The 23,042-nt window shown below is 40.7% G+C and overlaps 1 protein-coding gene and 1 non-coding gene across 2 annotated transcripts; both read left to right on the top strand.

Moving 5' to 3' along the window:
• Window positions 1-228: 228 nt before the first annotated feature.
• Window positions 229-322, top strand: Trnay-gua (transfer RNA tyrosine (anticodon GUA)). The gene is made up of 2 exons: window positions 229-265; window positions 287-322. It is a non-coding gene; the product is annotated as a tRNA-Tyr (tRNA).
• Window positions 323-15,457: 15,135 nt separating this feature from the next.
• Window positions 15,458-16,453, top strand: Or6s1 (olfactory receptor family 6 subfamily S member 1). Its single transcript, XM_026380631.1, has one exon. The coding sequence runs from the start codon at window positions 15,458-15,460 to the stop codon at window positions 16,451-16,453; it is 996 nt and encodes a 331-aa protein (XP_026236416.1).
• Window positions 16,454-23,042: the final 6,589 nt, after the last annotated feature.

The raw sequence follows: 23,042 nt of genomic DNA, 5'->3' as shown, positions 1-23,042 counted from the left end.
GTGTGTGTGTGTGTGTGTGTGTGTGTGTGTGTGTGTGTCTGTGTGTGTGTATGTTGTTACTGGGCCCTGAAGGCGCGAACTGAGCCGGTCTGGGCAGGGTAGGGCGGGGAGGGGCAGGGCTGCCTCTGAAGGAAGGCCAACAGATGTGATGGGTCCCCACCCCGAGACCTGAGAGCTCTCCTCCCCCATCTGCACAAAGCCAGAGGAACCGGCCCTGCTGATGTGCACCCTTGGATAGCTCAGCTGGCAGAGCGGAGGACTGTAGACTGGACAGAGAGCCGTGGACATCCTTAGGTCGCTGGTTCGACTCCGGCTCGAAGGAGGTGCCCCAGGCTTTTGCACGCAAGCGCATCCCTACCTTCTCAGCCCAGAGCAAGCAGAGCCTCTCCAGACCGCCCACCTCTTCTTCCACCGCCGACTCCCGCTCTCCTCCACCTCTTACACCCTGGCACTCCCGAGGAGCTGTCCTGCCTGCTGCTGCCCGCCAACCCCAGGCCACAGTTCTGGAACTGCCCATTCATTCTTTGCTGGCCCCTCAGGGGCTCTCCACCCATCCGTGCTGCACTTTTAACCACAGGGCACGCCTCCAGCGCCTCAGCGCCTGAGGCTCTTGACAACACAGAGGCAGGCTTCCCTGTCACTCAGCCCTTCCCACCTGGATCATCGTGGACTTGGCCCTTGGGAGAAGTGAATTGTCCAGAGCCATGGATGTATTGCTCAGCGAGTGCCCCCACCTCACGTCTGCCCTCTCCATCTTTCTCACTTTCTGTCTGTCTCTACCTCTCTCTTTCATCTTTTTTCATTTCCACGATGCCCCGCCACCTCTCTCCTTTCCTCCCTCAGTCACCTCCATCTCTCCACCCACAAGAAATCAATCTCTGCCTCTGTCTCTTGCACCACTTCCCCGCCTTCATTTCTCTCCCCCACTCTGTCCCCTGCCTCTGTAACTTGCTTTCTCTGTCTATTGGTGAGGAATGAGTGGATGGATAAGAGAGGAAAATGTTCATTCCAGCTTGGTTAGATAACCTGGTGGCCTTGGTGGCAGTGGCATGGGTTCAGTTTTCCCTTCCAGCTGAAGAGTGGGGTGTGTCCCTCCCACCCACAAGCCACCACCTTTCCTGAACCTTAAGGAATAGGGTTGGAGCCACAGCAGGACTCAGTGGTCCTCCCGGAAGAGCCAGCACATGCCAGGTTCTGCTCTTCACCTCTGGAAGGTGGCAAAAGCACCTACCTGTTGCCATTGTCCTGCTAGGGGTGAGCTGAGTGGGGAGTGAGAGTAAAATCGAGAGTCAGGCCAGAACTTAGGGTCCCTCCCTAAGTGGGAAGTGGGAGCTGGTGGTTCCAAGGCAGGCAGACAAGTGACCAGCCAATAGTGGCCCGCTATTGGCTGGCAAAGGGGACTGAATCTCATCCCCTTATACAGAACACTTGGGTGTGAGCAGCTTGGGAGCTTGAGCACCCAGCTGGAAGTGGAGCTTAGCAAGAAGATGCTGAAGACCAGCTAGAGAGTGTGCAGGAGGCAAAGGGCTGGGCTTTGGACAATCGGGAGGGTATGGGTTGGGGGCGGCCAGAGCAACACCCTGGAGTGTCCCTTGATCTCAGCCTTTCCCCTAGATGTCCAGAGCCTGATGTGCACAGAAATCCAGTCACAGACAGAACAGTCAGTGGAACCTGCATGGGAGGGCAGCTCAATGCAGCCTGCGGATGGGAGAGGAAGGGGACAGCCTTGGACTCCCATGTCCCCTGGGCACTAGAACGCTCTCATGGAGGCAGGTGTGTGTGTGTGTGTGGTGTGAGAGAGACAGGGAGGGAGAGGGCAGGTATGTGAAACTGAAGAACTCAAGGGGTTGTTCCTCTCCACTCTTGGAGGGCTCCTTAGCAGCCTAGCTCGCTTTGCAGGCACCCCTCCCTCCAACACTGTGTGCCTCTAAGGGAAAGAGATCAAGCACCAGTGCCAGCGGCAGGACAAGTGCCAGGGTGAGGCTGTTGTTACCGTTGTTTACTGGTGATGAGTCCCTGCTTCCCCAATGCTGAAGTATAACATCAGAGAAGCACGCAAGTGTAGAGTGGAAAGTAGAAGCTTTATTATAGGACAGCAGAAAAGACTTCTCCCCGGAGGAAGAAGGGGACCCAAGAAGTGGAATCCATGGAAGGGCAAGATCTTCCCTCTTTTATAGCTAAAGTCTTCTTTCAGCTTTCCCGCATTTCTATCGCATTCCTGTCCTTTGTTCTGTTATCTTGCAGTGGTGGAATGTAGGTGGAAAGGCCCAAAAGGTGGGGGACAAGTGGGCCCAAAGAAGTAATCTGGGCAGGAAGGGCTTTTGGATTAGCATCTCCATTGCTGGGAGCTGCTTCATTAACATTTCCTTGGGATGGGCTCCATCTTCATCTTACTGGGTATTAGACCCGATTTACCTAACTACACTAACTACCTATCGTTAATCCTGGCTTCACTGTGATGCCCGCATGGCCTCGGGAGGATGAAAGAGTGGTGCGGCCAGAGAGAGCCCCCTACCTTGAGTGACCCCATCTACAGAGACCAGCCAGCGGGGTCAAAGGTAGAAGGAATGGCCTAGGGATCACCCCTGGACCTTGGCCACTGTGTCCTGGCACCTGGTTTTGTTGCTTTGGCATAGAGCAAGGGGGTCCTGGAGGCTGCTCTTGCTGCCCCACCAGCTGTCCAGCTGACCAGCTGAGCTGGGCCCCTCCCCTCTCCCGGTAGCAGGAGTAGGAGCTGCTTATTGTAGGACAACAGAGGTATATATACATTCCACACAGTTTATCCTAATTAACATAAACTAGATACAGCAGTCAACCTATAAGGAATCTCCACACCTAATGGCTGGCTGGCGTTACTTCACAAACCACTCCCTCTGGCAATATGCCAGGCGCCATCCAGACTTGTTTACAGACTCTAACATTTTGGTGTGGGGTTGGTGTGGTGAGTGAAGGGGTGGGGGTTCTCCCAGGGGGAGGTGAAAGGAAAGTGACCACAACACTCGGAGTGACCAAAAGATCTTTATTGAAGCAGTGCAACAAAGAGAAAAGAAGGAAGGAAAGGGAGAGAAAAGAGAAGAGAGAGAGAGAGAGAGAGAGAGAGAGAGAGAGAAAGAAGAGAAGAGATGAACAGGGAGAGAGCAAGAGCAAGAGAGAGAGAGAGCAAGAGAGAAAGAGCAAGAGAAAGAGAGCAAGAGAGAGGGGGGCCTGGCAGGAGGGAGTTTTTATAGCCCAAATCTAATGGGGCCTCTGGGTCTGCAAGCTGCCTTGTTGGCCCAAGGGGGGTTGAGTGCTCAGCCTTGAGCGGGACTTGACACAAACAGGTGATAAAGGACCAGATAGAGGGGGGTTTGAGTGCATGGGCTATCTTGCAGCCAACATCTGTTCAGCCTGCCCTGCAGACAACACAGTTCAGCCTGCTCTGCACCCAACAGGAGGGAGCCCTCTTCGCGCCCCCCTTTGCCTGGGCAAGACAGCCTATCAGGAAAGGTTGGGTCACTGGGGAGGGGCCAGCCTTTGCCTCCCAGGGGGATCTGGGCTGAGTGGCTGGGAGAGGGAGGCGATTTGGGGCCATCTGGGTGGGAGAAGACTTGCTTCTGGCTACTGGAGGCCAGCCCCGCTTGGCCGCCTGAGTTTTGTCCTTTCAGCCTTTCCTGGAAGCGCCCAGCACCAGGTGGGGTTATTTGGTGAGGAGAGGCAGGGAGCCAGGGACTCCTGTTGAGAAACTGATGTGACTCCATTTTTGAGAAACCAGCTTCTACCTCAAGGCCTGTCCAGAGGGAGGGGTCGTGACCCTTGTCCTTGGAAAAACCCACAGAATGCTCCTGGGCACATACCCACCCTGCTGAGTTGTTTCACTGGAGGGATCTGCGGAGTCAGGTGTCCCTAACTCAGTTATGCTAGGTGAGGACCCATAGCAGCCCCCTAGCAACCACCAATCAGCATGAGACAGGGAAAATATCTGAAATGTCAGGTGACCTTCCCAGTAGTTTCGGTAATTGATAACACAATTAGGCCACCCTGCAGTTTAGCGTATACACTCTTTCGACCCCTGGTGGCCTAAACCAATCAGTTTAAATATATCCACCATTTGAACTAACTAATCACCCTTACCCAACTTGTTCCTGCCACTGAATGTGCTCATCAATGTTAAGAATTGTTGTTTGATTTTCCTGCAGTGTGAAATGATTTGCTGTGTGATGTTGTGATGCATAGAGTATTCCCCCCAAAACCTATAAAATCTCACTGAACAAAGGACTGGGACTCATTCCTTGGGACCACTGCATTGGAAATGGTCGTGAGTCCAGGCTTGAGCTTGCAATAAAGACTCTTGTGTGATTGCATCGGATTTAGCTCCTGGAGTTCTATAGGGGTCCCACGAATCTGGCATTACACTGTGCCCTGGCTGGGCTGGCTACCTGGCACCAGTATCACTGATGCTTGTGCAAGGCCTGGACAGGGCACGCCTGCACGGCTGCCCCTTCCCCTAACCCTCTGTCCTTTCTGCCCGCTCCTGAGGGAGGACTGAGCAAGGATGGGCAGGGTAGGGCATGGCATGGCTGGGCTTCCTCCAATAGTAGGCTATCATTTGGGGGAGACTTTACACTGGACCTTTGCACTTCCAGGAAGCTCTTCTTCCACATCTGTACAAAGCCAAAGTACTTGGTCTGGCTGGAGTGCATTGTATGATAGGTCAGCTGGAAGAGTGGATGATTGTATAGTGGATAGAAAGCTCTGAAAAGTCTTAGGTCGCTGGTTCTTTTCTGCCTAGGAGGATGCACCCTATGCTTTTGCAAGCACATGTGTGCTTTTGTCTTCTTACATGTGCCTTGAGACTTCCCTGTAGCAATGATTCTCTGTACTAACCATCCAGTTTGCCTACCTGCTTCTTCAATGACTTTTCTTTCCATGTCCCTCTGTTGTGGTAACTTCGTTATTCTCGAAGCAAAAATATGTCTGTTAGGGTCTGTAAACAAGTCAAGATGGCACCTGGTATTTAGCCAGAGGGAGTGGTTTATGAAGTAACACCAGTGAGCCATTAAGTGTGGAGATTCCTTATTGGTTGGTTGACTGCTGTATCTAGTTTATGTTAATTAAGATAAGCTGTGTGGAATGTATATATACCCCTCCCGTCCTACAATAAACGGCTCTCACTCCTGCTGTATCAATGTACACAAGTTGCTCGTCACCCCCCCCCCCCCCCCCGTTATTTTGCTGCAGCTGGACTGTGGCATATGTCAATAAATAATAATAAAAATAAGCAGAATATGTTGAACACTACTTTTTGTTATAGTCTGTTTTCTTGTTTCAGTTGATTTTTGCATTTATAGTTTTACAGTTTTCTTTTCCTTTCATTTGAAATGTTAATTAATGTGGAAATGTTTTTTTGAGTTTCCTTTATTTTGACCCTACTTTCTTTGTTTCCTCTGCACTGTTCAGATTTTGAATATAGTCTTTTGTTATTGTTTTTTTTCTTTTCTCAGTTAATATTCATTTTTTTAAAATGTTGACTCTGAAAATCTGATTGTGAACTCATTAACTTCATTAATTCCTTTTTTGAAAATTACATGTCTGTCCTTCCTTTTTGGCTTACACAAATTATTCTGTTTTTTGTTCTGTCAAAGACTTTGTAAGTGGAAATTTTGACTTTTCTTCTTTTTCTGCCTTTTTTTAATTAATTTTTTTTTATTTTTGGGTATTTATTTCAGGATAATCTTTTACCAGAGTGATTTTTACTCCCCATTCTCAATTTAATTTTTGTCTTCTCTCTCTCTCTCTCTCTCTCTCTCTCTCTCTCTCTCTCTCTCTCTCTCTATTTTAGGTGTAGTTGGACACAATGCCTTTATTTTATTTATTTATTTTTATGTGGTGCTGAGGATCAAACCCAGGGCCTCACAGGTGCTAAGCAACACTGAGCTGCAACCCAAGGCCCCTCATCTTCTGTCTCTCTGTACTCATTCATTATTTAATTCTTCCCACGCATCACTGTGTGTTAATATTGTTATTTGATGTCTTCATGAAATGAATTCCTTGAAATCTGAGGCAATGAAGTAATCACTTTGTTATCACTATTAGCTTTCAGAGTATCTTGCACCACAGAGGCCCCTATAACATGTTTCATTATTTTCTGGCCTTATGATATTTAGACTTTAGTTCAAGGAATATGAGAACCTGAATAAATCATATCATCCTCTAATAATGAATAGAGACCTACTTAAGTGGAAAAGAAAAAATAGCTCACGATCTCCTAAGACAATGTGATCAATTTCAGGCAATGGTCCACTATCGTTTGTGATAAAGAAGCAATAGGGCTGAGTATATAGCTCTGTTGGTAGAGTGCTTGTCTCGAATGTACAAGGCCCAGGGTTCAATCCCCAGCACCAATAAATAAATGAAATTAAGCAGATTGTAGAAATTACTAGTAGGATATTCCTGTCAATTATATCACCAAGAAAACTTAAATCATGGTAAAATATATAAAAACATGTACTCCAATGATATTGGAGAAATAATGAAATAAAAACTTTAGACAAATTCTGAAAAAGGTCCAAAGGCACCAATCCACATTGATAATACCACAAAAATCCCTAGATACATCAATATAACTCACTTTAGGAAACCAAAATGTATCTTTTACTAACAGTAGAGTAAATGAAATGAAAGGTGTATTCACTAATGTATTCAGCTGTGTTCAGTCCCACAGGCCTGTAATCCCAGCAGTTTGGGAGGCTGAGGTAGGAGGATCATAAATTCAAAGTTATCCTCAGCAGAAACCAGGTGCTAAACAAGTCATTGAAACCCTGTCTTTAAATAAAGTACAGAATAGGCCAGGGGGTGTGGCTTAGTGGTTGAGTGCCCCTGACTTCAATCCCTGGTACCCCCGAAAATATATGGATGTTCAAACTATAAACAAAAATTGGCAGTCACAAAAAAGCCAAATATAAAAACTATGTCTGAGGGGGAAAAACAAAAGAAATTAGAAAAACACAGGTTACCCCAGGAAAAAAATATAAAAACTATGCCTGACAAAATTGGAGCTATTTTGTTTTAGGATTGATTTTACATTAGAAAAATTATCCAAGTCACCATACTCACCGATGAAAGGAAAGAAGAATACAATTATCTTAACAGAGTCCAAAAATACATTTAATAATTTCAACATATTTATGATAAAATTATGCACAATGTAGGAATAAATATCAGTTTTGTTTGTTAAAGTGTATCCCCAAATATTCAACTCACATTTTAACAAACAGAGTATTTAATGGTAAAATGATACCTTTGGGACTACAGCCCCCTCCTACTCTCTTTTTGCTTACCACCATGAGGTGAGAAGATTTGCTCTACCATAGGCTTCCCACCATTGCCATATGGCACCCTCATTAGAGGTCTTAAAAGCAGTGGTTCTACCCATCATGAACTGGAGCCTCTAAAACTGTAAACCAAAATAAACCTTTTCTCTTTAGAGGTAGATTATCTTAGGTATTTGTTATAGTGATAGAAAGCTGACTAATACATGGTTGAAACCCTCATGAGTAGGATTAGTGACATTATAAGAGACCAGAAGGCTAACATGCTCTCTTTCCACAACATGAAGACAAACAAGTAGCTCACCCTCTGTAAACCAGGAAGAAGGCACTCACTAATGATTTGGCCATGCTGTCACCCTTGTATCAGGCTTCTGGCCTCAACTGTGAATGATAAATATCTGAGGTTTTTGTTTATTGTTTTCTTTGGTATTTTGCTTTTGTGGGATTGGAACCTAGGGCCTTGTGTATACTAAGCAAGTGTTTTATCACTGAGCTACACCTCTCGCCCATAAATGTCTGTTTTTTAAGACACCCAGTCGATGGTAACTTGATGTGGCAGTTAGAACTAAGATATCCTTTTACTATAGCACTTTCTGATGGCTCTCTGTCTTGTTTTCTCATGTTGTCAAGAATGAAAAAGGAAGGAAAGAAAAAATATTTTAAGGCATTAGTCATAATGGAAAAGATAGGCTTCTGTACTCCATCTGTTATTTTAATTCGATCTCCTGAACTCTGATTATGGATCAGAAAACAGGTTGTTCCTGAAAGGGTTGAATTCTTCTTGGAGTTGGTAATTCATTATAGTTTTACATTTCCTGGGCTCTGGATAGCCCACATGGTATTTGACATTCCCCAGTGACTGGCTGGTTAATTTTGTAAAATTAGTTTCCATCTTCAGGGAAGTATTTTTGAGATTCATTAATTTTTAACCAAAAAAAATCTTATGATTATAAAAACTTATAATTTTCTTTCAGGTATTTGGTGGTCACTATATATTTCTAAGGCCTTTTATTATGAACAATTTCAAACCTACAAAAAATAGCTAGAATAGTTATAATGAACCAATTCATGACTAAGCTAGCTTTTATACTTCCAACTTTATTTTAAAGAAAATCCTAGATGTATCATTTTGCTATGACTTATTTTTATTTACACAGTGATAATTAAATTTTTTAAATACTTTTTTTTAGTTATATATGGGCACAATCTTTATTTTGTTTATTTTTATGTGGTGCTGAGGATGGAACCCAGTGCCTCACATATGTGAGACAAGTGCTCTGTCACTGAGTCACAACATCAGCCCAGATAATTAAAATTTTATAAAAGTCTACCATAATAGTTTTTACAAATAAGTAAAACTGAAGTAAAAGAGATATGGAAAAATAGAAAAGTATATTTTAAGAATGTTGCAATTGTTGCCCAATAGATTTGTGGTATACTGGTAGTCTCTTAGTTTAAGTATTTTCCCTTTGCTCTTGACATACACAAAGGGAAAAATGTCCAGGGCATCTTAAAATTAAGAAACAAAGTTCAGACAATGTAAGAAAGTCACAACTAAATAAATAAATATTTCATCATTTGCTTGTATATATCCTTCCCTCCCCAAAGAAAAACACTGAAAGAGTGCATATTAAAATAATAAAAATGGTTAATTAAAGAGGTTGGTATGTAGTAGATAGGAACAAGGGGGGACTAAGACTTTTTTCTTTTCATGCTTCTAGCAATTGAACTCATGGTCTAGTGCATGCTAAGCAAAAGCTGTACCACTGAGCTATACTCCCAGCCCTATTAATCTAAATATTGTTACATTTTAACTTTTGAACCATGTGAGTATACTTTAAAAATATGTTAAATCTAGAACATCATATTGTACATCTTTAAGATAAACAAATAAATACAATCTTTTCTTCTAATATGCTCTACTGTTAGACAAAAACTAGGAAAATCTTATGGACAGTTAGGTTTGAAAATATTTTTCACCAAATACCAAAGTCATTGTCAATTGGAAAAGTAAATCTCTAATTTTTAAAAAACTGCTTGACCTTGAGCTCATCTCCTTTTGCAGTACTCTTAATTATTATAGCTCAATTAAGATTAGAAGGTGTGTATTGATTAGTGATCTTTACTAGTTCTCAGATTTTGTGCGTATCTTTTTCTTAGACCCCATCTTTCCACAGCCCAACCAACAAGGGCTCATTTCTGGTATAGTTTAGTTTTATTTGACTCAACCCAACCAATTCTCCCAGTCTTTGCTCCCACCTCCTGCCTTTAGAATCTAGTGACAGCACTTCCTTTACCTTACTTCTACTTTCTTTTTAGCCATTTTATTTTCTCTAGAAAGAATTATGTCCAGTAGGGATGGAATGCAGCCAAACTGAGTCCCAGAGGGCTCCTGTATATTCTTCTTCCCTGCTCAACACTTAATTGGTGTTCAACTCATAAGAGCAGCTGCTCCTCAAATCTGGGGGTCAGAGCAGTTCAGTAACACAGGCCATCTTTTCCAGCATCTAGTATGTGCCAGGCACTCTGATCACTATTAGAAATGCAGGCATGTTATCTCTTACCATGCACAAAAGTTAACTCAAAATGGATCTAGGATCTAGGAATTAAATTAAAGAGACATTGCGTCTAATAGAAGAAAAAGTAGGCCCTAATCTTCATCAAATGGGATTAGGCCCCAACTTCCTTAATAAGACACCCATAGCACAAGAATTGAAACCAAAATCAACAAATGGGATGGATTCAAACTAAAAAGTTTTTTTCTCAGCAAAAGAAATAATCTGTGAGGTGAATAGGGAGCCTACTTCCTGGGAACAAATTTTTACCCCTCAAACATCAGATAGAGCTCTAATCTCTAGAGTATATAAAGAACTCAACAAGATAAGCACCCCAAAAATAATCCAATCAATAAGTAGGCCAAGGATCTAAACAAACACTTCTCAGAAGAGGGTATATAACCAATCAACAAATATACGAAAAAATGCTCATCATCTCTAGCAATCAGAGAAATGCAAATCAAAACTACTCTAAGATTTCATCTCACTCCAGTCAGAATGACAGCTATTATGAAGACAAACAACAACAAGTGTTGGCGAGGATGCAGGGGAAAAAGGTACACTCATCCACTGCTGGTGGGACTGCAAATTAGTGCAGCCAATTTGGAAAGCAATATGAAGATTCCTTGGAAAGCTGGGAATGGAACCACCATTTGACCCAGCTATTCCTCTTCTCGAACTATAACCAAATGACCTAAAAACAGCATACTACAGGGACACAGCCACATCAATGTTTATAGCAACACAATTCACAATAGCTAAACTGTGGAGCCAGCCTAGATGTCTTTCAGTGGATGAATGGATTAAAAAATGTGTCATTTATACACAATGAAATATTACTCAGCACTAAAAAAGAATAAGATCATGGCATTTGCAGGGAAATGGATAGTATTAGAGAAGATTATGCTAAGTGAAGTTAGCCAAACCCCCCAAAACAAATGCCAAATGTTTTCTCTGATATAAGGGAGGTGACTCAAACTGGGGTAGAGAGGAAGAGCATGAGAAGAAAATTACCTCTAGATAGGGAAGAGAGGTGGGAGGGAAAGGGAGGGAGAAGGGGAATTGCATGGAAGAGGGAAGGAGACCCCCTTCATTATACAGAATACAGATATGACATTGTGAGGAAGAAGAAGGAGAAGGAGAAGGAGAAGGAGAAGGAGAAGGAGAAGGAGAAGAAGAAGAAGAAGAAGAAGAAGAAGAAGAAGAAGAAGAAGAAGAAGAAGAAGAAGGTGGTCACATTAGATTGGGTAGAGAGAAGTGATGGGGGGAGGGGAGGGAAAGGGGGATAATGGAAGGACAGCAGAATAATTATTATTGCTGTGGGTATATACGTGACTGCATGACCAATGTGATTCTGCAACCTGTATACTCAGAAAAATGGGAAATTATATCCCATCTGATTCAAATGTATGATATGTCAAGATCATTGTACTGTCATGTCTAACTAATTAAAACAAATAAAAAAGAGGAATAAAATCACTATGAAGTGACTAATAGTATCACAACTTGCAGGAGACTGTACATAAATGGGGACACAGAATAAACGATTGAAGATTATATTATATTGCATATCTCTTATTTTCCTCCATTAAAATTTAAGTTACATAGCAGGGATTACTTTATTGAAATATATCCTGAATACCTGGATCAATGCTTGACCCATATAACAGGTGACTAATGAATGTCTAGTCTGTGAATGAATTTATGAAATAAAAAATATTATACTCCACTGTAATAAATAAATAAATAAATAAGAAAGAAGAAATGCAGGCATGAAAATATTCCTACCCTAGGGACTCATAGACTGGCAGGGATACCAACAACAAAGCAAAGTTATAATACATCAGATTAAATACTGAGTTTGAGGTCAGCAGGATTTGTCATGGTTCAAGTTGAAAAGTGGTTAGAGTGCTGGGATTGAGAGGGATGAGTAGGAAAATCCTCAGAACTAAGTAAACTGAATTTTGAACATGAATGAGAAATAGTCAACTCTTTAGTTAGGCACATAGAATGGACATAGATAGAAAAATGTGAACAATGGTCCAGAATTTTAAATAATATTTTGGGCATGTGGAATCATATATACTTTTAGTAGGGGATAAAGTACAAGTCAAGCAATACAGGAAAATAGGGATGATTCAGGGAGTCTTCCTCTATTGTAACATGCATGCCCTTGGGGCTCTCATCATTTCCTAACCCAGAAGCCAAGAAAGCATTTCCCAACATCATTTTAAGTCCCCAGGGGAAAGAGATGATTTCTGTGTTACTTGGGATACAAACATTTCCCTTGAGTTCCCTGCGGGAGGGAGGAGGGTGATGGGCATAGCCTTCTATAGTTGATCAAACCCCACACTTTCTCTCATTCTCATTGTTAATGTTCCTATTGCACCTACCTGACTCGAGGTTGATGAAAGACAAACGCAGAAATATTCCCAGTCACTGTTTTCTGAATGAAGGCTCAGTCTCCTTTTCAAATTTCCCCCGACACAGTCTGGGAAATTTCCATTGAATTGAAAATCTCACCTGGGTCTCTTAGGAATTATTCCCTCCCTTTCCCCATTCCTCTTATTTTCTCATCATCTGGCTACCTTTATCCAGCTAGCACCGATGCTAGCTAGGTTCCTGATGTCTGAATCATCCTTATTTGAGAGTATCTCCATTGGAAACTGAAGTTATACATGAAGGATCTACATTTCAATAGAGTCTGGTTAGAAGCCAGAGACTTCAGCCTTCTTCTTCTCTACTCTCAGGAAGGATGGGGCCTAAAAAAGAAAAGTGATACTTTGAACTTAAAATCATCAGAAAAAAAGTGAAAGCATGGCTGTGAATGGGACAGTTTTCAATCTCCGGAGATAAAGAGAGCCATAGGTTAGTGTGACAAATCTTTTCAGAGATAGATGAGCTGTGTACTTCTCCACATTCACCCCTTGCCTTCCAGCCCACATAGTTCATGTAATGACATATCTTGGAGCAATTTGAGATAAGTGTCTCTCATTTCCCATGTGCCTGGTGAAGCCTATGACAGTGATCACATAGTAGGAGACCATTCTTTCTATAGGATGACTTGCTTCTGGCCACAAGAAGGGGCAACGTGGCACAGCCTCCTTAGAACCAAAAACCCCTTCGTTCACTGGGCAGAAGATCAGCAGCTGAAGAAATATACCTGGGAGGAAAGCCCAAGAGAAGAAGCAGATTTCCTGACTTCGACCTGCTTCCCAAGTGCTGTGCTCATCCTCTAGAACTCTGAGGATACCAGGCTTTTGTCAGGGCAACAGTACATGGCATGGAAGGACTGCAGGGTGGAGCAGAATGTTTGATCATAAACAGGGAAAGAAAATTATTTCAGGATGGCTCCCATCCTCATAGAGACATCAAGGCCATGCAGGGGCAAGTAAGAGGAACACCTTCCATATTCAGAGATGGGACTCAATTTTTTCCTGTTAATTCAGTAATAGGGTTTAGGTTTGGGTCAGTGGCGTGTTTTCACAGGGCATAACAGCACCAGAAAGAGTACCCTCTGAGGTGACCAATGCTTTCTCACTACACTTCACCCCTTATGTTTTCTACGTTAGCCCAAATTTACTATATTTACATGCGATTCTTTTTCACTCTCCTGTCAATGCCATACTCATTTTCTAGCACTTATTTTAGTCATCACCTTTCTCCAGAATACTGCCTGTCTCTCTAAGTCTTACTGTGGTTCCCTTTCTGTCCCCTGCAGTACTATATATGTATCCATAGCATTCCATTCGACACACATGCTAATTTTTTTGTCATCTCATCAGGCAGGAGCTGCAGGAGCATACCAACAATGACTTCCTCATCTGAGTCACCAAGTGCAGCATTTGGCACATAATGAATACAGAGCAAAAGTCAAATCTGACAATACAGCAATTTCTATAGAAGCTGGAGAGAGCCTCTGGATGAATGCCTAAGGGAAAAAACCACAGAACTATTTTATCCTAGACAATAGGTCCAAGAATATTCCTACTCACACATCTGCGACCTATGGGTGAGAAATTGTACGTTAAGAGCCTAATGTTTATTGGGAACAAAGACTGACCAGCTGTGCTAGAGAATAACAGAACCAGCAGAGAACCAAATATCTTAAAATCAATCCTTATACTCTGCATGGTTACAGGGGATCAGGAGGGTTTTTTAAAACAAGATAAGAATATTATTGATTTGGTTTTTGTAACTCATTGTGATCTTCAGAACTGAAAGGATTTGAATCAAAGGGTAAGGACTTCATTTGAATCAAAGGGTAAGGACTTCATTCTGATTTCACTAATAATTTGCAGCCCCAAATCCATGACTGTATCTTTGACAAATCATGGAGTAGAGCCCAAATTTGTGAAAAGGTCTTAGATTGGTAGCTCAGTAGAGTAAAATATCATGGATTTAAAAAGTTAAGGAACTATTTTTTTGGGGGGGGAGTACCAGGGATTAAACCAGGGGTGCATAACAAAGGCTGGCTTTGAATTTGTCATACTCATGCCTCAGCCTCCCAAGCCACTGAGGTATGCACCACCATACCCAGCAAAAACTCCTCTTAGTATCCTTCAAAATACTTAAGTAGATATGGAAAGCTGATTGATGGATTGAATTCATCAATATAGTTTATACCTATTTTTCCTTTTTTATTAATTCAGTTTTTAAAAATATTTTTTAGATGTTGATGAACCTTTTTATTTTGTTCATTTATTTATATTTGATGCTAGGAATCAAACCCAGTGCCTCACATATGCTAGGCAAGCACTCCACCACTGAGCCATAACCCCAGCCATAATTTTCCTTTTTTACACGGCACAACTTGCTTTAGAAATGCAAGCACTTTATGGAGATCTGAGTTCAGTAAGTCCCTTGGGTTGTTGGGAAAGTTCCTCACGAAAGGGTGATTTAATTTAATATGTGTGCAAAATGGCCTAGAGGCTTATCACAGTGTTATAGCTGGGAAATTGAAGTATAAACAGGGGCTAGAACTCCTTGATATTTTTCCAAGGTAGCAGCAGGACAAGCCTAGTTTGTGGTGTCCTAACTTATAGCCAGGGCTTTCTCTTACCACATCACATGTCAGTTTAATCTTGGAAACTCTTTTAAATTCTTGCACTGTTATTTCATTTGTTTCTTACAGAATTTTACAATTTTAAAGAATATAGAGAACTACTCAGTCAGTGAGTGGACATGTAGAAATTCAAAGATAAGCTATCTGGCTCAAGTTCTGAACCTGATTGAATGGGAGTCATGTTCTTCATAAGATGATTTTTCTGTTGTTTTCTCCAAATAATATGCTAATGATACTATTATAATCACAAGGTATTACATGTAAGATCTGAGAACAAGGGGTGTGAATATAGAGAAGGTTCTTGGCATTTTTTTTTAAACTTAAGCTTTAGTTATCCTTTATAGAAAAACCTCTCCAGCTCTAAATCCAAATGGTGATCTTGGGAGCTTTGAATATTAACAGGATCTGTGATTGATTGGAGAAAGTGGAGATATATGTGCCATACCATGGCAAAATAAGTTTTAGGACTATTAAGAAGAGGACCCCCTCTCACCAGTGTCATGTTCATATTGTCACACAGGAAAAAGATAATGGCACCAGGTGGGAACCAGACCAGTGGTATGACAGAGTTTGTCCTTGCAGGCTTTCCAAATCTCAACAGTACAAGAGTGGAACTGTTTTCTGTGTTTCTTCTTGTCTATCTGCTGACTCTGACAGGCAATGTATTGATTGTGGGGGTGGTAGGTGCTGATACTCGTCTACAGACCCCTATGTACTTCTTTTTGGGTAACCTGTCTTGCCTGGAGATTCTGATCACTTCTGTCATCATTCCTAAAATGCTGAGCAATTTCCTCTCAAGGCAACACACTATTTCCTTCGCTGCATGCATTACTCAATTTTATTTCTACTTCTTTCTTGGGGCCTCTGAATTCCTGCTATTGGCTGTCATGTCTGTGGATCGCTACCTGGCCATCTGCCATCCTCTGCGCTACCCCGTGCTCATGAGTGGGTCCGTGTGCTTTCGCATGGCATTGGCTTGCTGGATTGGTGGACTCCTCCCTGTGCTTGGTCCTACAGTAGCAGTGGCCTTGCTTCCTTTCTGTAAACAGGGTGCCGTGGTACAGCACTTCTTCTGTGACAGTGGTCCACTGCTCCACTTGGCATGCACCAACACCAAGAAGCTGGAGGAGACTGACTTTGTCCTGGCCTCTCTTGTCATTGTATCATCATTGATGATCACCGTTGCATCCTATAGCCACATCATCCTTGCTGTCCTACGTATTCCTTCTGCTTCAGGTCGTCAGAAGGCCTTCTCCACCTGTACCTCCCATTTGATGGTAGTGACCCTCTTCTATGGGAGTGCCATTTTTCTCTATGTGCGTCCATCACAAAGTGGCTCTGTGGACACTAACTGGGCAGTGACAGTGATAACAACATTTGTGACACCTTTGCTGAATCCATTCATCTATGCCTTACGCAATGATCGAGTGAAGGAAGCTTTGAAGGACATGTTCAGGAAGGTGGTAGCTGACTTTTTAAGAAATCTTTTACTTACTGAGAATTTGAATCAGAAAGCAGTAAGGTGAAACTGAAGGATCTCAGTAATTAGTCTTAAGTCCAGACATTCTCCATTTTCACTCTTTCTATCATCATGGACCTCACCAAAAGATTGAATTCTGGAACCACGAAAAAACTTCAAAGTTATCGGGTCTGCCCTTTTCCACTTTCAGCCAAAATTTATTGATTCTATAATATACCTAATAATAACCCAAACAATTTTTGATGTATCTGATCAACATCATTGTCATTTTATAGGACTTTCCAACTTGTAAGATCATAAACTAAAGATTTATTATCACTCAGGGAATCTAATGATGTTTCAGAAAATTTATAAGCCTAATTAGATATGTTATGTGTTTGAACATATATGTATTTTTCTGGTTAGGGGATCCATAGCTTTAGCCCAACATTGAAACATATCTGTGTGTATCTTCAAAAGTTAAAAACTGATCATCTCAGTAGAACCTTCCAAATGTTTATACAAATCAAGAATTTTAAGGAAAAAAAGTGTCATTATAATTAAAAAGAAATAAAATGGACTTTTTAAAATTTTGTATGTTGAGACAAGTTCTTACTAAGTTTCTTAGGGCCTCACTAAGTTGCTGAGGCTGGCCTGGAACTTGCAATCCTCCTACTTTCACCTCCCAATTTGCTAGGATTTAAGGTGGGTGCCACCGTGCAGGGAAAAAACAAATATACTCTTATTTTGAAACAGTGTGTTCTCACAGTAGTCTTGTTCTTTGGTTTCCCTGGGACTATAATTGCCTGATTTTCTCTCATTTCCAATTGCTTTTTGTTGTTGTTGTTGTCAATGGACCTTTATTTTATTTATTTATATGCGGTGCTGAAAATCGAACCCAGTGCCTCATACATACCAGGCAAGTGCTCTACCACTGAGCACAACCTCAGCCCCTCCAGTTGCTTTCTTTTTGTTTTCTTCTGCAAGTGTATCCTCCTCAAAAAGTCATTAAATAATAGGGTTTATGAAGATATAATCTTAAGGGTTCTTTCCTTTTTAAAAAAATTTTAATGGTAGTTAGACACAATACCTTTATTTTATTTATTTATTTTTATGTGGTGCAGAGGATCTAACCCAGGACCTCACATATGCTAGGCCAGCGCTCTACCGCTGAGCCACAACCCCAGCCCCATGGGTCCTTTCCTTTTGTCCTTATACTCTGCTAGGAAATTTTATCCTTTTAATAAATATGCAATGATGGCTGCCATATTTATATTTCCAGACCTAATCTATTAGCTTCAGACTCATAGATGTTACTGCCTATATCACAGCTTCATGGAGATGTGTCACAATCAGTATGCCCAAGACTGAACTCAATTCTTACCTTCTGTCTCCAATCTTGATCATCTTTCTTTGTTCTCTAAGTAAATGTGGTGGAGCAATATTCATTACATAAATCAAAAAACTTGGCATTTGATCAATTTGTTCTTAAATCCAGTCTATTTCCCAGGTCGTGTCCTTACTAAATAGTTCTCAATTCCTCCAGTTCTCTTCATTTCCACTTCAACCTGATTGATCTTTTCAAAAGTACATTTGATTATGTCATCATCATCTACTCTCACATGGCCACTTCAGTACTTTTAATGGCATTCCACCATGATAAGATAAATCCCCAAAACCGATTGTAATCTATAAGATCATGCATGTTAGGTTCTTTGCCTACTTCATGAGAATTTCTCACAATATACAGGTCACCATTACATCCTTACACTTCACTTTTCTCATAGATTGGCCTTCATTTAATCCCTCTCTTCTTCCAGGAGTCCCTTTGTATATATCTACTCCTTTTTTAGAGGTTCAGATACCTTCTTAAGAGTTGTGCCCTTGGGCTGGGATTGTGGCTCAGTGGCAGATCATTCAGAGCCTTGCCTCGAAAGTATGAGGCATTGGGTTTGATCCTAAGCACTACATCAAAATTAATTAATTAATTAATTAATTAAATGTATTTGTCCATCCACAGCTAAAAAAAAAAATTTTAAGTTATGCCCTCTATAAACTTTCCATATTGTCCACTTAACTTTAGGACAGATTTCTGCTGTAAATTTTTATGGGATTGCACTACTTTGCTCTGGAGAAATTAGCCCCGTTTTTAAGAAAATTACCATTATACTTTGTCTATTCCCATTCTTTTGTCTCTAAATTCCATAATAGAAAGATTGTCTTCTCATCTCACTACTATAATAAATGGTTAACATTGTGCCAACATATTGTAGGTACTCAGTCATTACTTGTTGGTGAAAATAAGGTAAAACACAAGAAATAAATCATTTCTGGAGGCTTAAAGAAGGCTCTAGAGAAGAGCTCTCAATTTGTTGCATATTTAAAGGAACATTTAGAGAGGGGCTTGCTGACCAGAAGGATAGACAAAGCTGAGACATATGAAAATATGTGGTGTTTTTTCAGATACCAAGCAGTCTGATCTAAGTTGGATTATGGAAGGAGAAAAGAAACTGAGACTGGAAAAGAAGTTTGTGATTCAGTTGGAAAAGCCATTGAATCTTCCTTTGTAGACCTGAGAAACTGAGGAAAAAGTTGATAACCGTGATATAATCAAGTGTGGGCTTTTAAAGTAAACTCCAAGTGTACTGCAGATAAAGAATAGGAGTGGTAGAGAATGAAAGAAGGCCAATAAAGGTGCCATTGTAGTAGTTAAGCAATAATAAAGGCCTGAAATTACTTTTCTAGTAATGTGGCATACTAGATAACCTGAAAAAGTATTTAACAAAATATACTGATAAGTATTTAAAAATATTCTTTGAAAAGTTATCTAACTTTAAAAAAAAATAAAGCCTATTTCCAGAGTTCACAAAGAAAGAGGAAGATGACTATGTGTCAAATACCTAGAACAGACTCCAGAAAATAGTAGGGGCCCAAGAAATATTTATTGAATGAAGGAAATACTAACGAGCAGATCATGGCCCCTTTCCTGAGAGATACCATGAACCTAATATAATGAAGAGCTTGATAATTGCCATACTTCTTACTCCAGTAAGGGTTTGAAATGGAATCTCCCTCATACAGTTCTAACTCTTATGAGGATGCTGTCAATGAAAAGCATGACCCAGATGAAGCTTTTCCTTGCTATGAAGGAAGACAATAAAACTTTCTGCCATAAAGAAAAAGTCAGTAATTTTCCTTACATTTCAACTTTTAATTGATGTTCTGCCTTCATGTGCAAAATTTGTGTCATCTGGGAAATGCCAAGCTAATATATTAATGTAAGTGTTGTTTCTAGCTAATAACACCTATAGGCAGAATGTTTACAAAACTTCTCAGGGAGATCTTACCTAAAACCCAGACAGCACCAGACTCCCTTAGATAAGGCTTCCTTGAACACAAACACACAATTCAGGATGAAAACACATACAAAGAATTTCATCAAAACTTAAAATTTTATTCTTCAAAGGATACTGTTAAGAAAGTGAAAAAGACATCAACAGAATGGCAATAAATATTTTAAGTCATATATCTGATAATGGACTTGTATCTAGAATATATGAAAGCACCCATTCAATGATACAAAGAGACAAATTAAAAAATGCACAAATAGGGCTGGCAGTATAGCTCAGTGGTAAAACATTTGCTTAGCATGCACAAAAGTCTAGGTTTGATCACCAGGATGCCCAACGTATTTTATGAGTTACAACATATTTTATGAGTTACATACAAGAAAGCAAACAATAAAATGCAACAAGAATAGACAAAGAATCTGAATGAACTTTTCTCCAAAGAAGGTATACAACAGATAATAAACACAATAAAAGACTCTCAACATAATTATTCAGCAGAGAAATGCAAACCACACCACAATAAGATACCACTTCATGCCCACAAGTATGGCTATAGTCAAAGGACAGATAATAAGTATGGAGGAAGAATAGAGAAACTGGAAACCTTACACATTTTTGGTGGACATGTGAATGTTGCCTTTATGAAACAGTTTGCCTGAGAACACTCTTGAATCAATACAGGAGCTTTTAAGGGATACCGCATATCCAAATGTTAACATAGGTAACAGGACTCTTAAGCACAGCAAATAAACAATAAAACATCGTTGTTCTTTTTAAAACTTTGATAATATAATTATTAGAAACAGATTATAAATTAAGAATGCTACACTGTAGATGTAGCTCAGTGGTAAAGTGCATAATCAACATGCACAAAGTCCTGAGTTTGATCCCCAGCACCATAAAAATTAAGAAATTAAATTATTTTAAAAAGTTAAGAGTGCTATGGACTGGGGGTGTAGCTCAGTGTTGGCGCACTTGCCCAGTATGTGCAGGGCCAGCGGTTCAATCTAGGCCCCATTTTTTACAATGCTAAAAATGTCTAAAGAAATAAAAAAAAATCAATAACATTAAAAAAGGCAATATGGCACAGTTTTTAAAAATAGCATGATAAGCTATAAAAAATAAAAATAAAGACAGAATTTTCAAAAAGTGCCTCAGTCTGGCTGGGCACAATTCAGGAGCCACTTGTCAAAAGAAACTAACTTTATTTTTAGAACTACAAATGCCAAACAAAACAGCTCCTCAGGAAAAAACCCTCAGAGCCCAACTGCCACCACCGGCTTCCACAAGCCTCTCACCCACACAAACCTTTCCACCTCCCACAATCCTCCTGCTCTTGAGGCCGATTGACTGGGTCGCGTGGGCAGAGCCAAAGAAGTCCCCCAATGAGCAGCTCCATGGTCTGAAAGGGCAGGGAAACAGCCCAATGAACATCATCGCAGAGGAGCCAATCAGCTAGATGTTGCTGGGGCCGCTGTGAGCCAATCATCAGCCGGCAGCTGGAAGTTTGCTGGCAGCTGGAAGTTTGCTGGGGCCCCTTTGGCTGTGGCTCTCAACATCTCCCCCTCTCTGTTTAAACAACAAGCATGTGGCTTAGGGACCGTGCCTGCCTTAGGTTGTCCAATACTACATATGGTCCTTACCCGTCTTCGGATGAGCTGACCTCAGGGCGTCAGCCTCCTGTCTTAGGTTGGTACCATTGTAGTTGGATCTTACCCGTCATTGACTATCGGTCCAGTATACAGCCACACCTGTGGAGAGGTCTTTGTCATGACAAGCAGAAGGAAGGAAGATACACCAAGCCAATTGACGGCTCTTGTTGGAAAAATTGTACCACCGATGACATCATCAGCAAAAATACCCCAACACTACCACAAGTCGCTGCACCAACAGATAGTTCACAATGTATACAAGTGAGTTCACAATGCATACAAGTGACACATAGTTTAGGCAAGTTCTGCAAGCAGTTCAGTGATGGCTATTGCAGAAACTGTAGATTAGTTTTATCTTTGTCTTCACTGGCACTGGGATGAAGATAGGAATTCTGGCAATAATGGCTAAAGAAAAAATTATGTAACATTCCAGAAGGCACTAAAAGAAAACAATTTTCTTAACAATTTACATTGTCTTCACTGGCACTGGGATGAAGATAGGAATTCTGGCAATAATGGCTAAAGAAAAAATCATGTAACATTCCAGAAGGCACTAAAAGAAAACAATTTTCTTAACAATTTACATTGTCTTCACTGGCACTGGGATGATGATAGGAATTCTGGCAATAACGGCTAAAGAAAAAATTGTGTAACATTCCAGAAGGCACTAAAAGAAAACAATTTTCTTAACAATTTACATTATCTTGAAGAGAATTATTAAATATAATGAAAAGGAAAGGTGAAAGTAAACAAACAGATCTGTTAACCTCCTTTTTTGTTCACATATTAAAACAATCCTCAACAGTTGTTTACCCAATTTAAATTAAACCATTTAAATGACATGAATAAAAAAAGAATATTTGGATCCATTTTTTCATGAACGCTCATCATATATGATATATGGACATACATACATTCAAACATATAACACAAAACACAAGTGTGCACACATAATATAATACATACAACACATAACATAATAGTAAAGGCCTTATAACTTTTTACAGGTGAAATCTCCATTGCAATGTTTAAAAACTCTATAGTCAAAAAATAGAACTGATCAGCAAAACATTAACCTAGGTCTGTATGAGCTCAAAAAACAAAATAGAACTTCATGATATGGGAAAGGGCAATAATAAAATAGATATTGAAAAAAGCATCCTGGTTCTGTCGCAGATGTAAGGATAGCCAAATTGGAGTTTTGGATATCAGCTGTTATGGATTTGAGCCAAATCATCTTCTTTTTGGTCTGTAGAAATCGCTTTAGAATCCAAATCAGCTGCTGTTCTCCCTGTGGAAACACAAACAGGCCCCCGACTCCAGACAATCATTGGGTCAGGACCTTGGTTAATCTCTCTGGAATCCAAATCGGCTGCTGTTCTTCCTGTGGAAACACACAAACAGACCCCCAACTCCAGACAATTACTGGGTCAGGACCTTTCCATTGTCCTGTTAGAATATCTTTCCAAAGTACCTTAGGCTTATGTACATTTTTTGGACACATATGCCTTTCTGCAGCACTAAGTCCTGATGAATCCAAATTTTAAAAGTTTAGAGTAAAAAGGGTTATTTTAAGTTTATCTTTGGGGAATATATACCCCTTTCCAATTCCGTCTTTTTGCTTCAATAAGTACATTTTAATAGTTTGATGAGC

This window comes from Urocitellus parryii, chromosome 6 (genome assembly GCF_045843805.1).
Source record: "Urocitellus parryii isolate mUroPar1 chromosome 6, mUroPar1.hap1, whole genome shotgun sequence".
Lineage (NCBI taxonomy): Eukaryota > Metazoa > Chordata > Mammalia > Rodentia > Sciuridae > Urocitellus > Urocitellus parryii.
Note: the sequence above shows the minus strand (reverse complement) of the source record. Positions and strands in the feature narration are given on the sequence as shown.

What these genes read in the sequence shown, in the direction of transcription:
- Or6s1 (XM_026380631.1), top strand. Translation starts at nt 15,458, where the DNA reads ATGGCACCAGGTGGGAACCAGACCAGTGGTATGACAGAGTTTGTCCTT.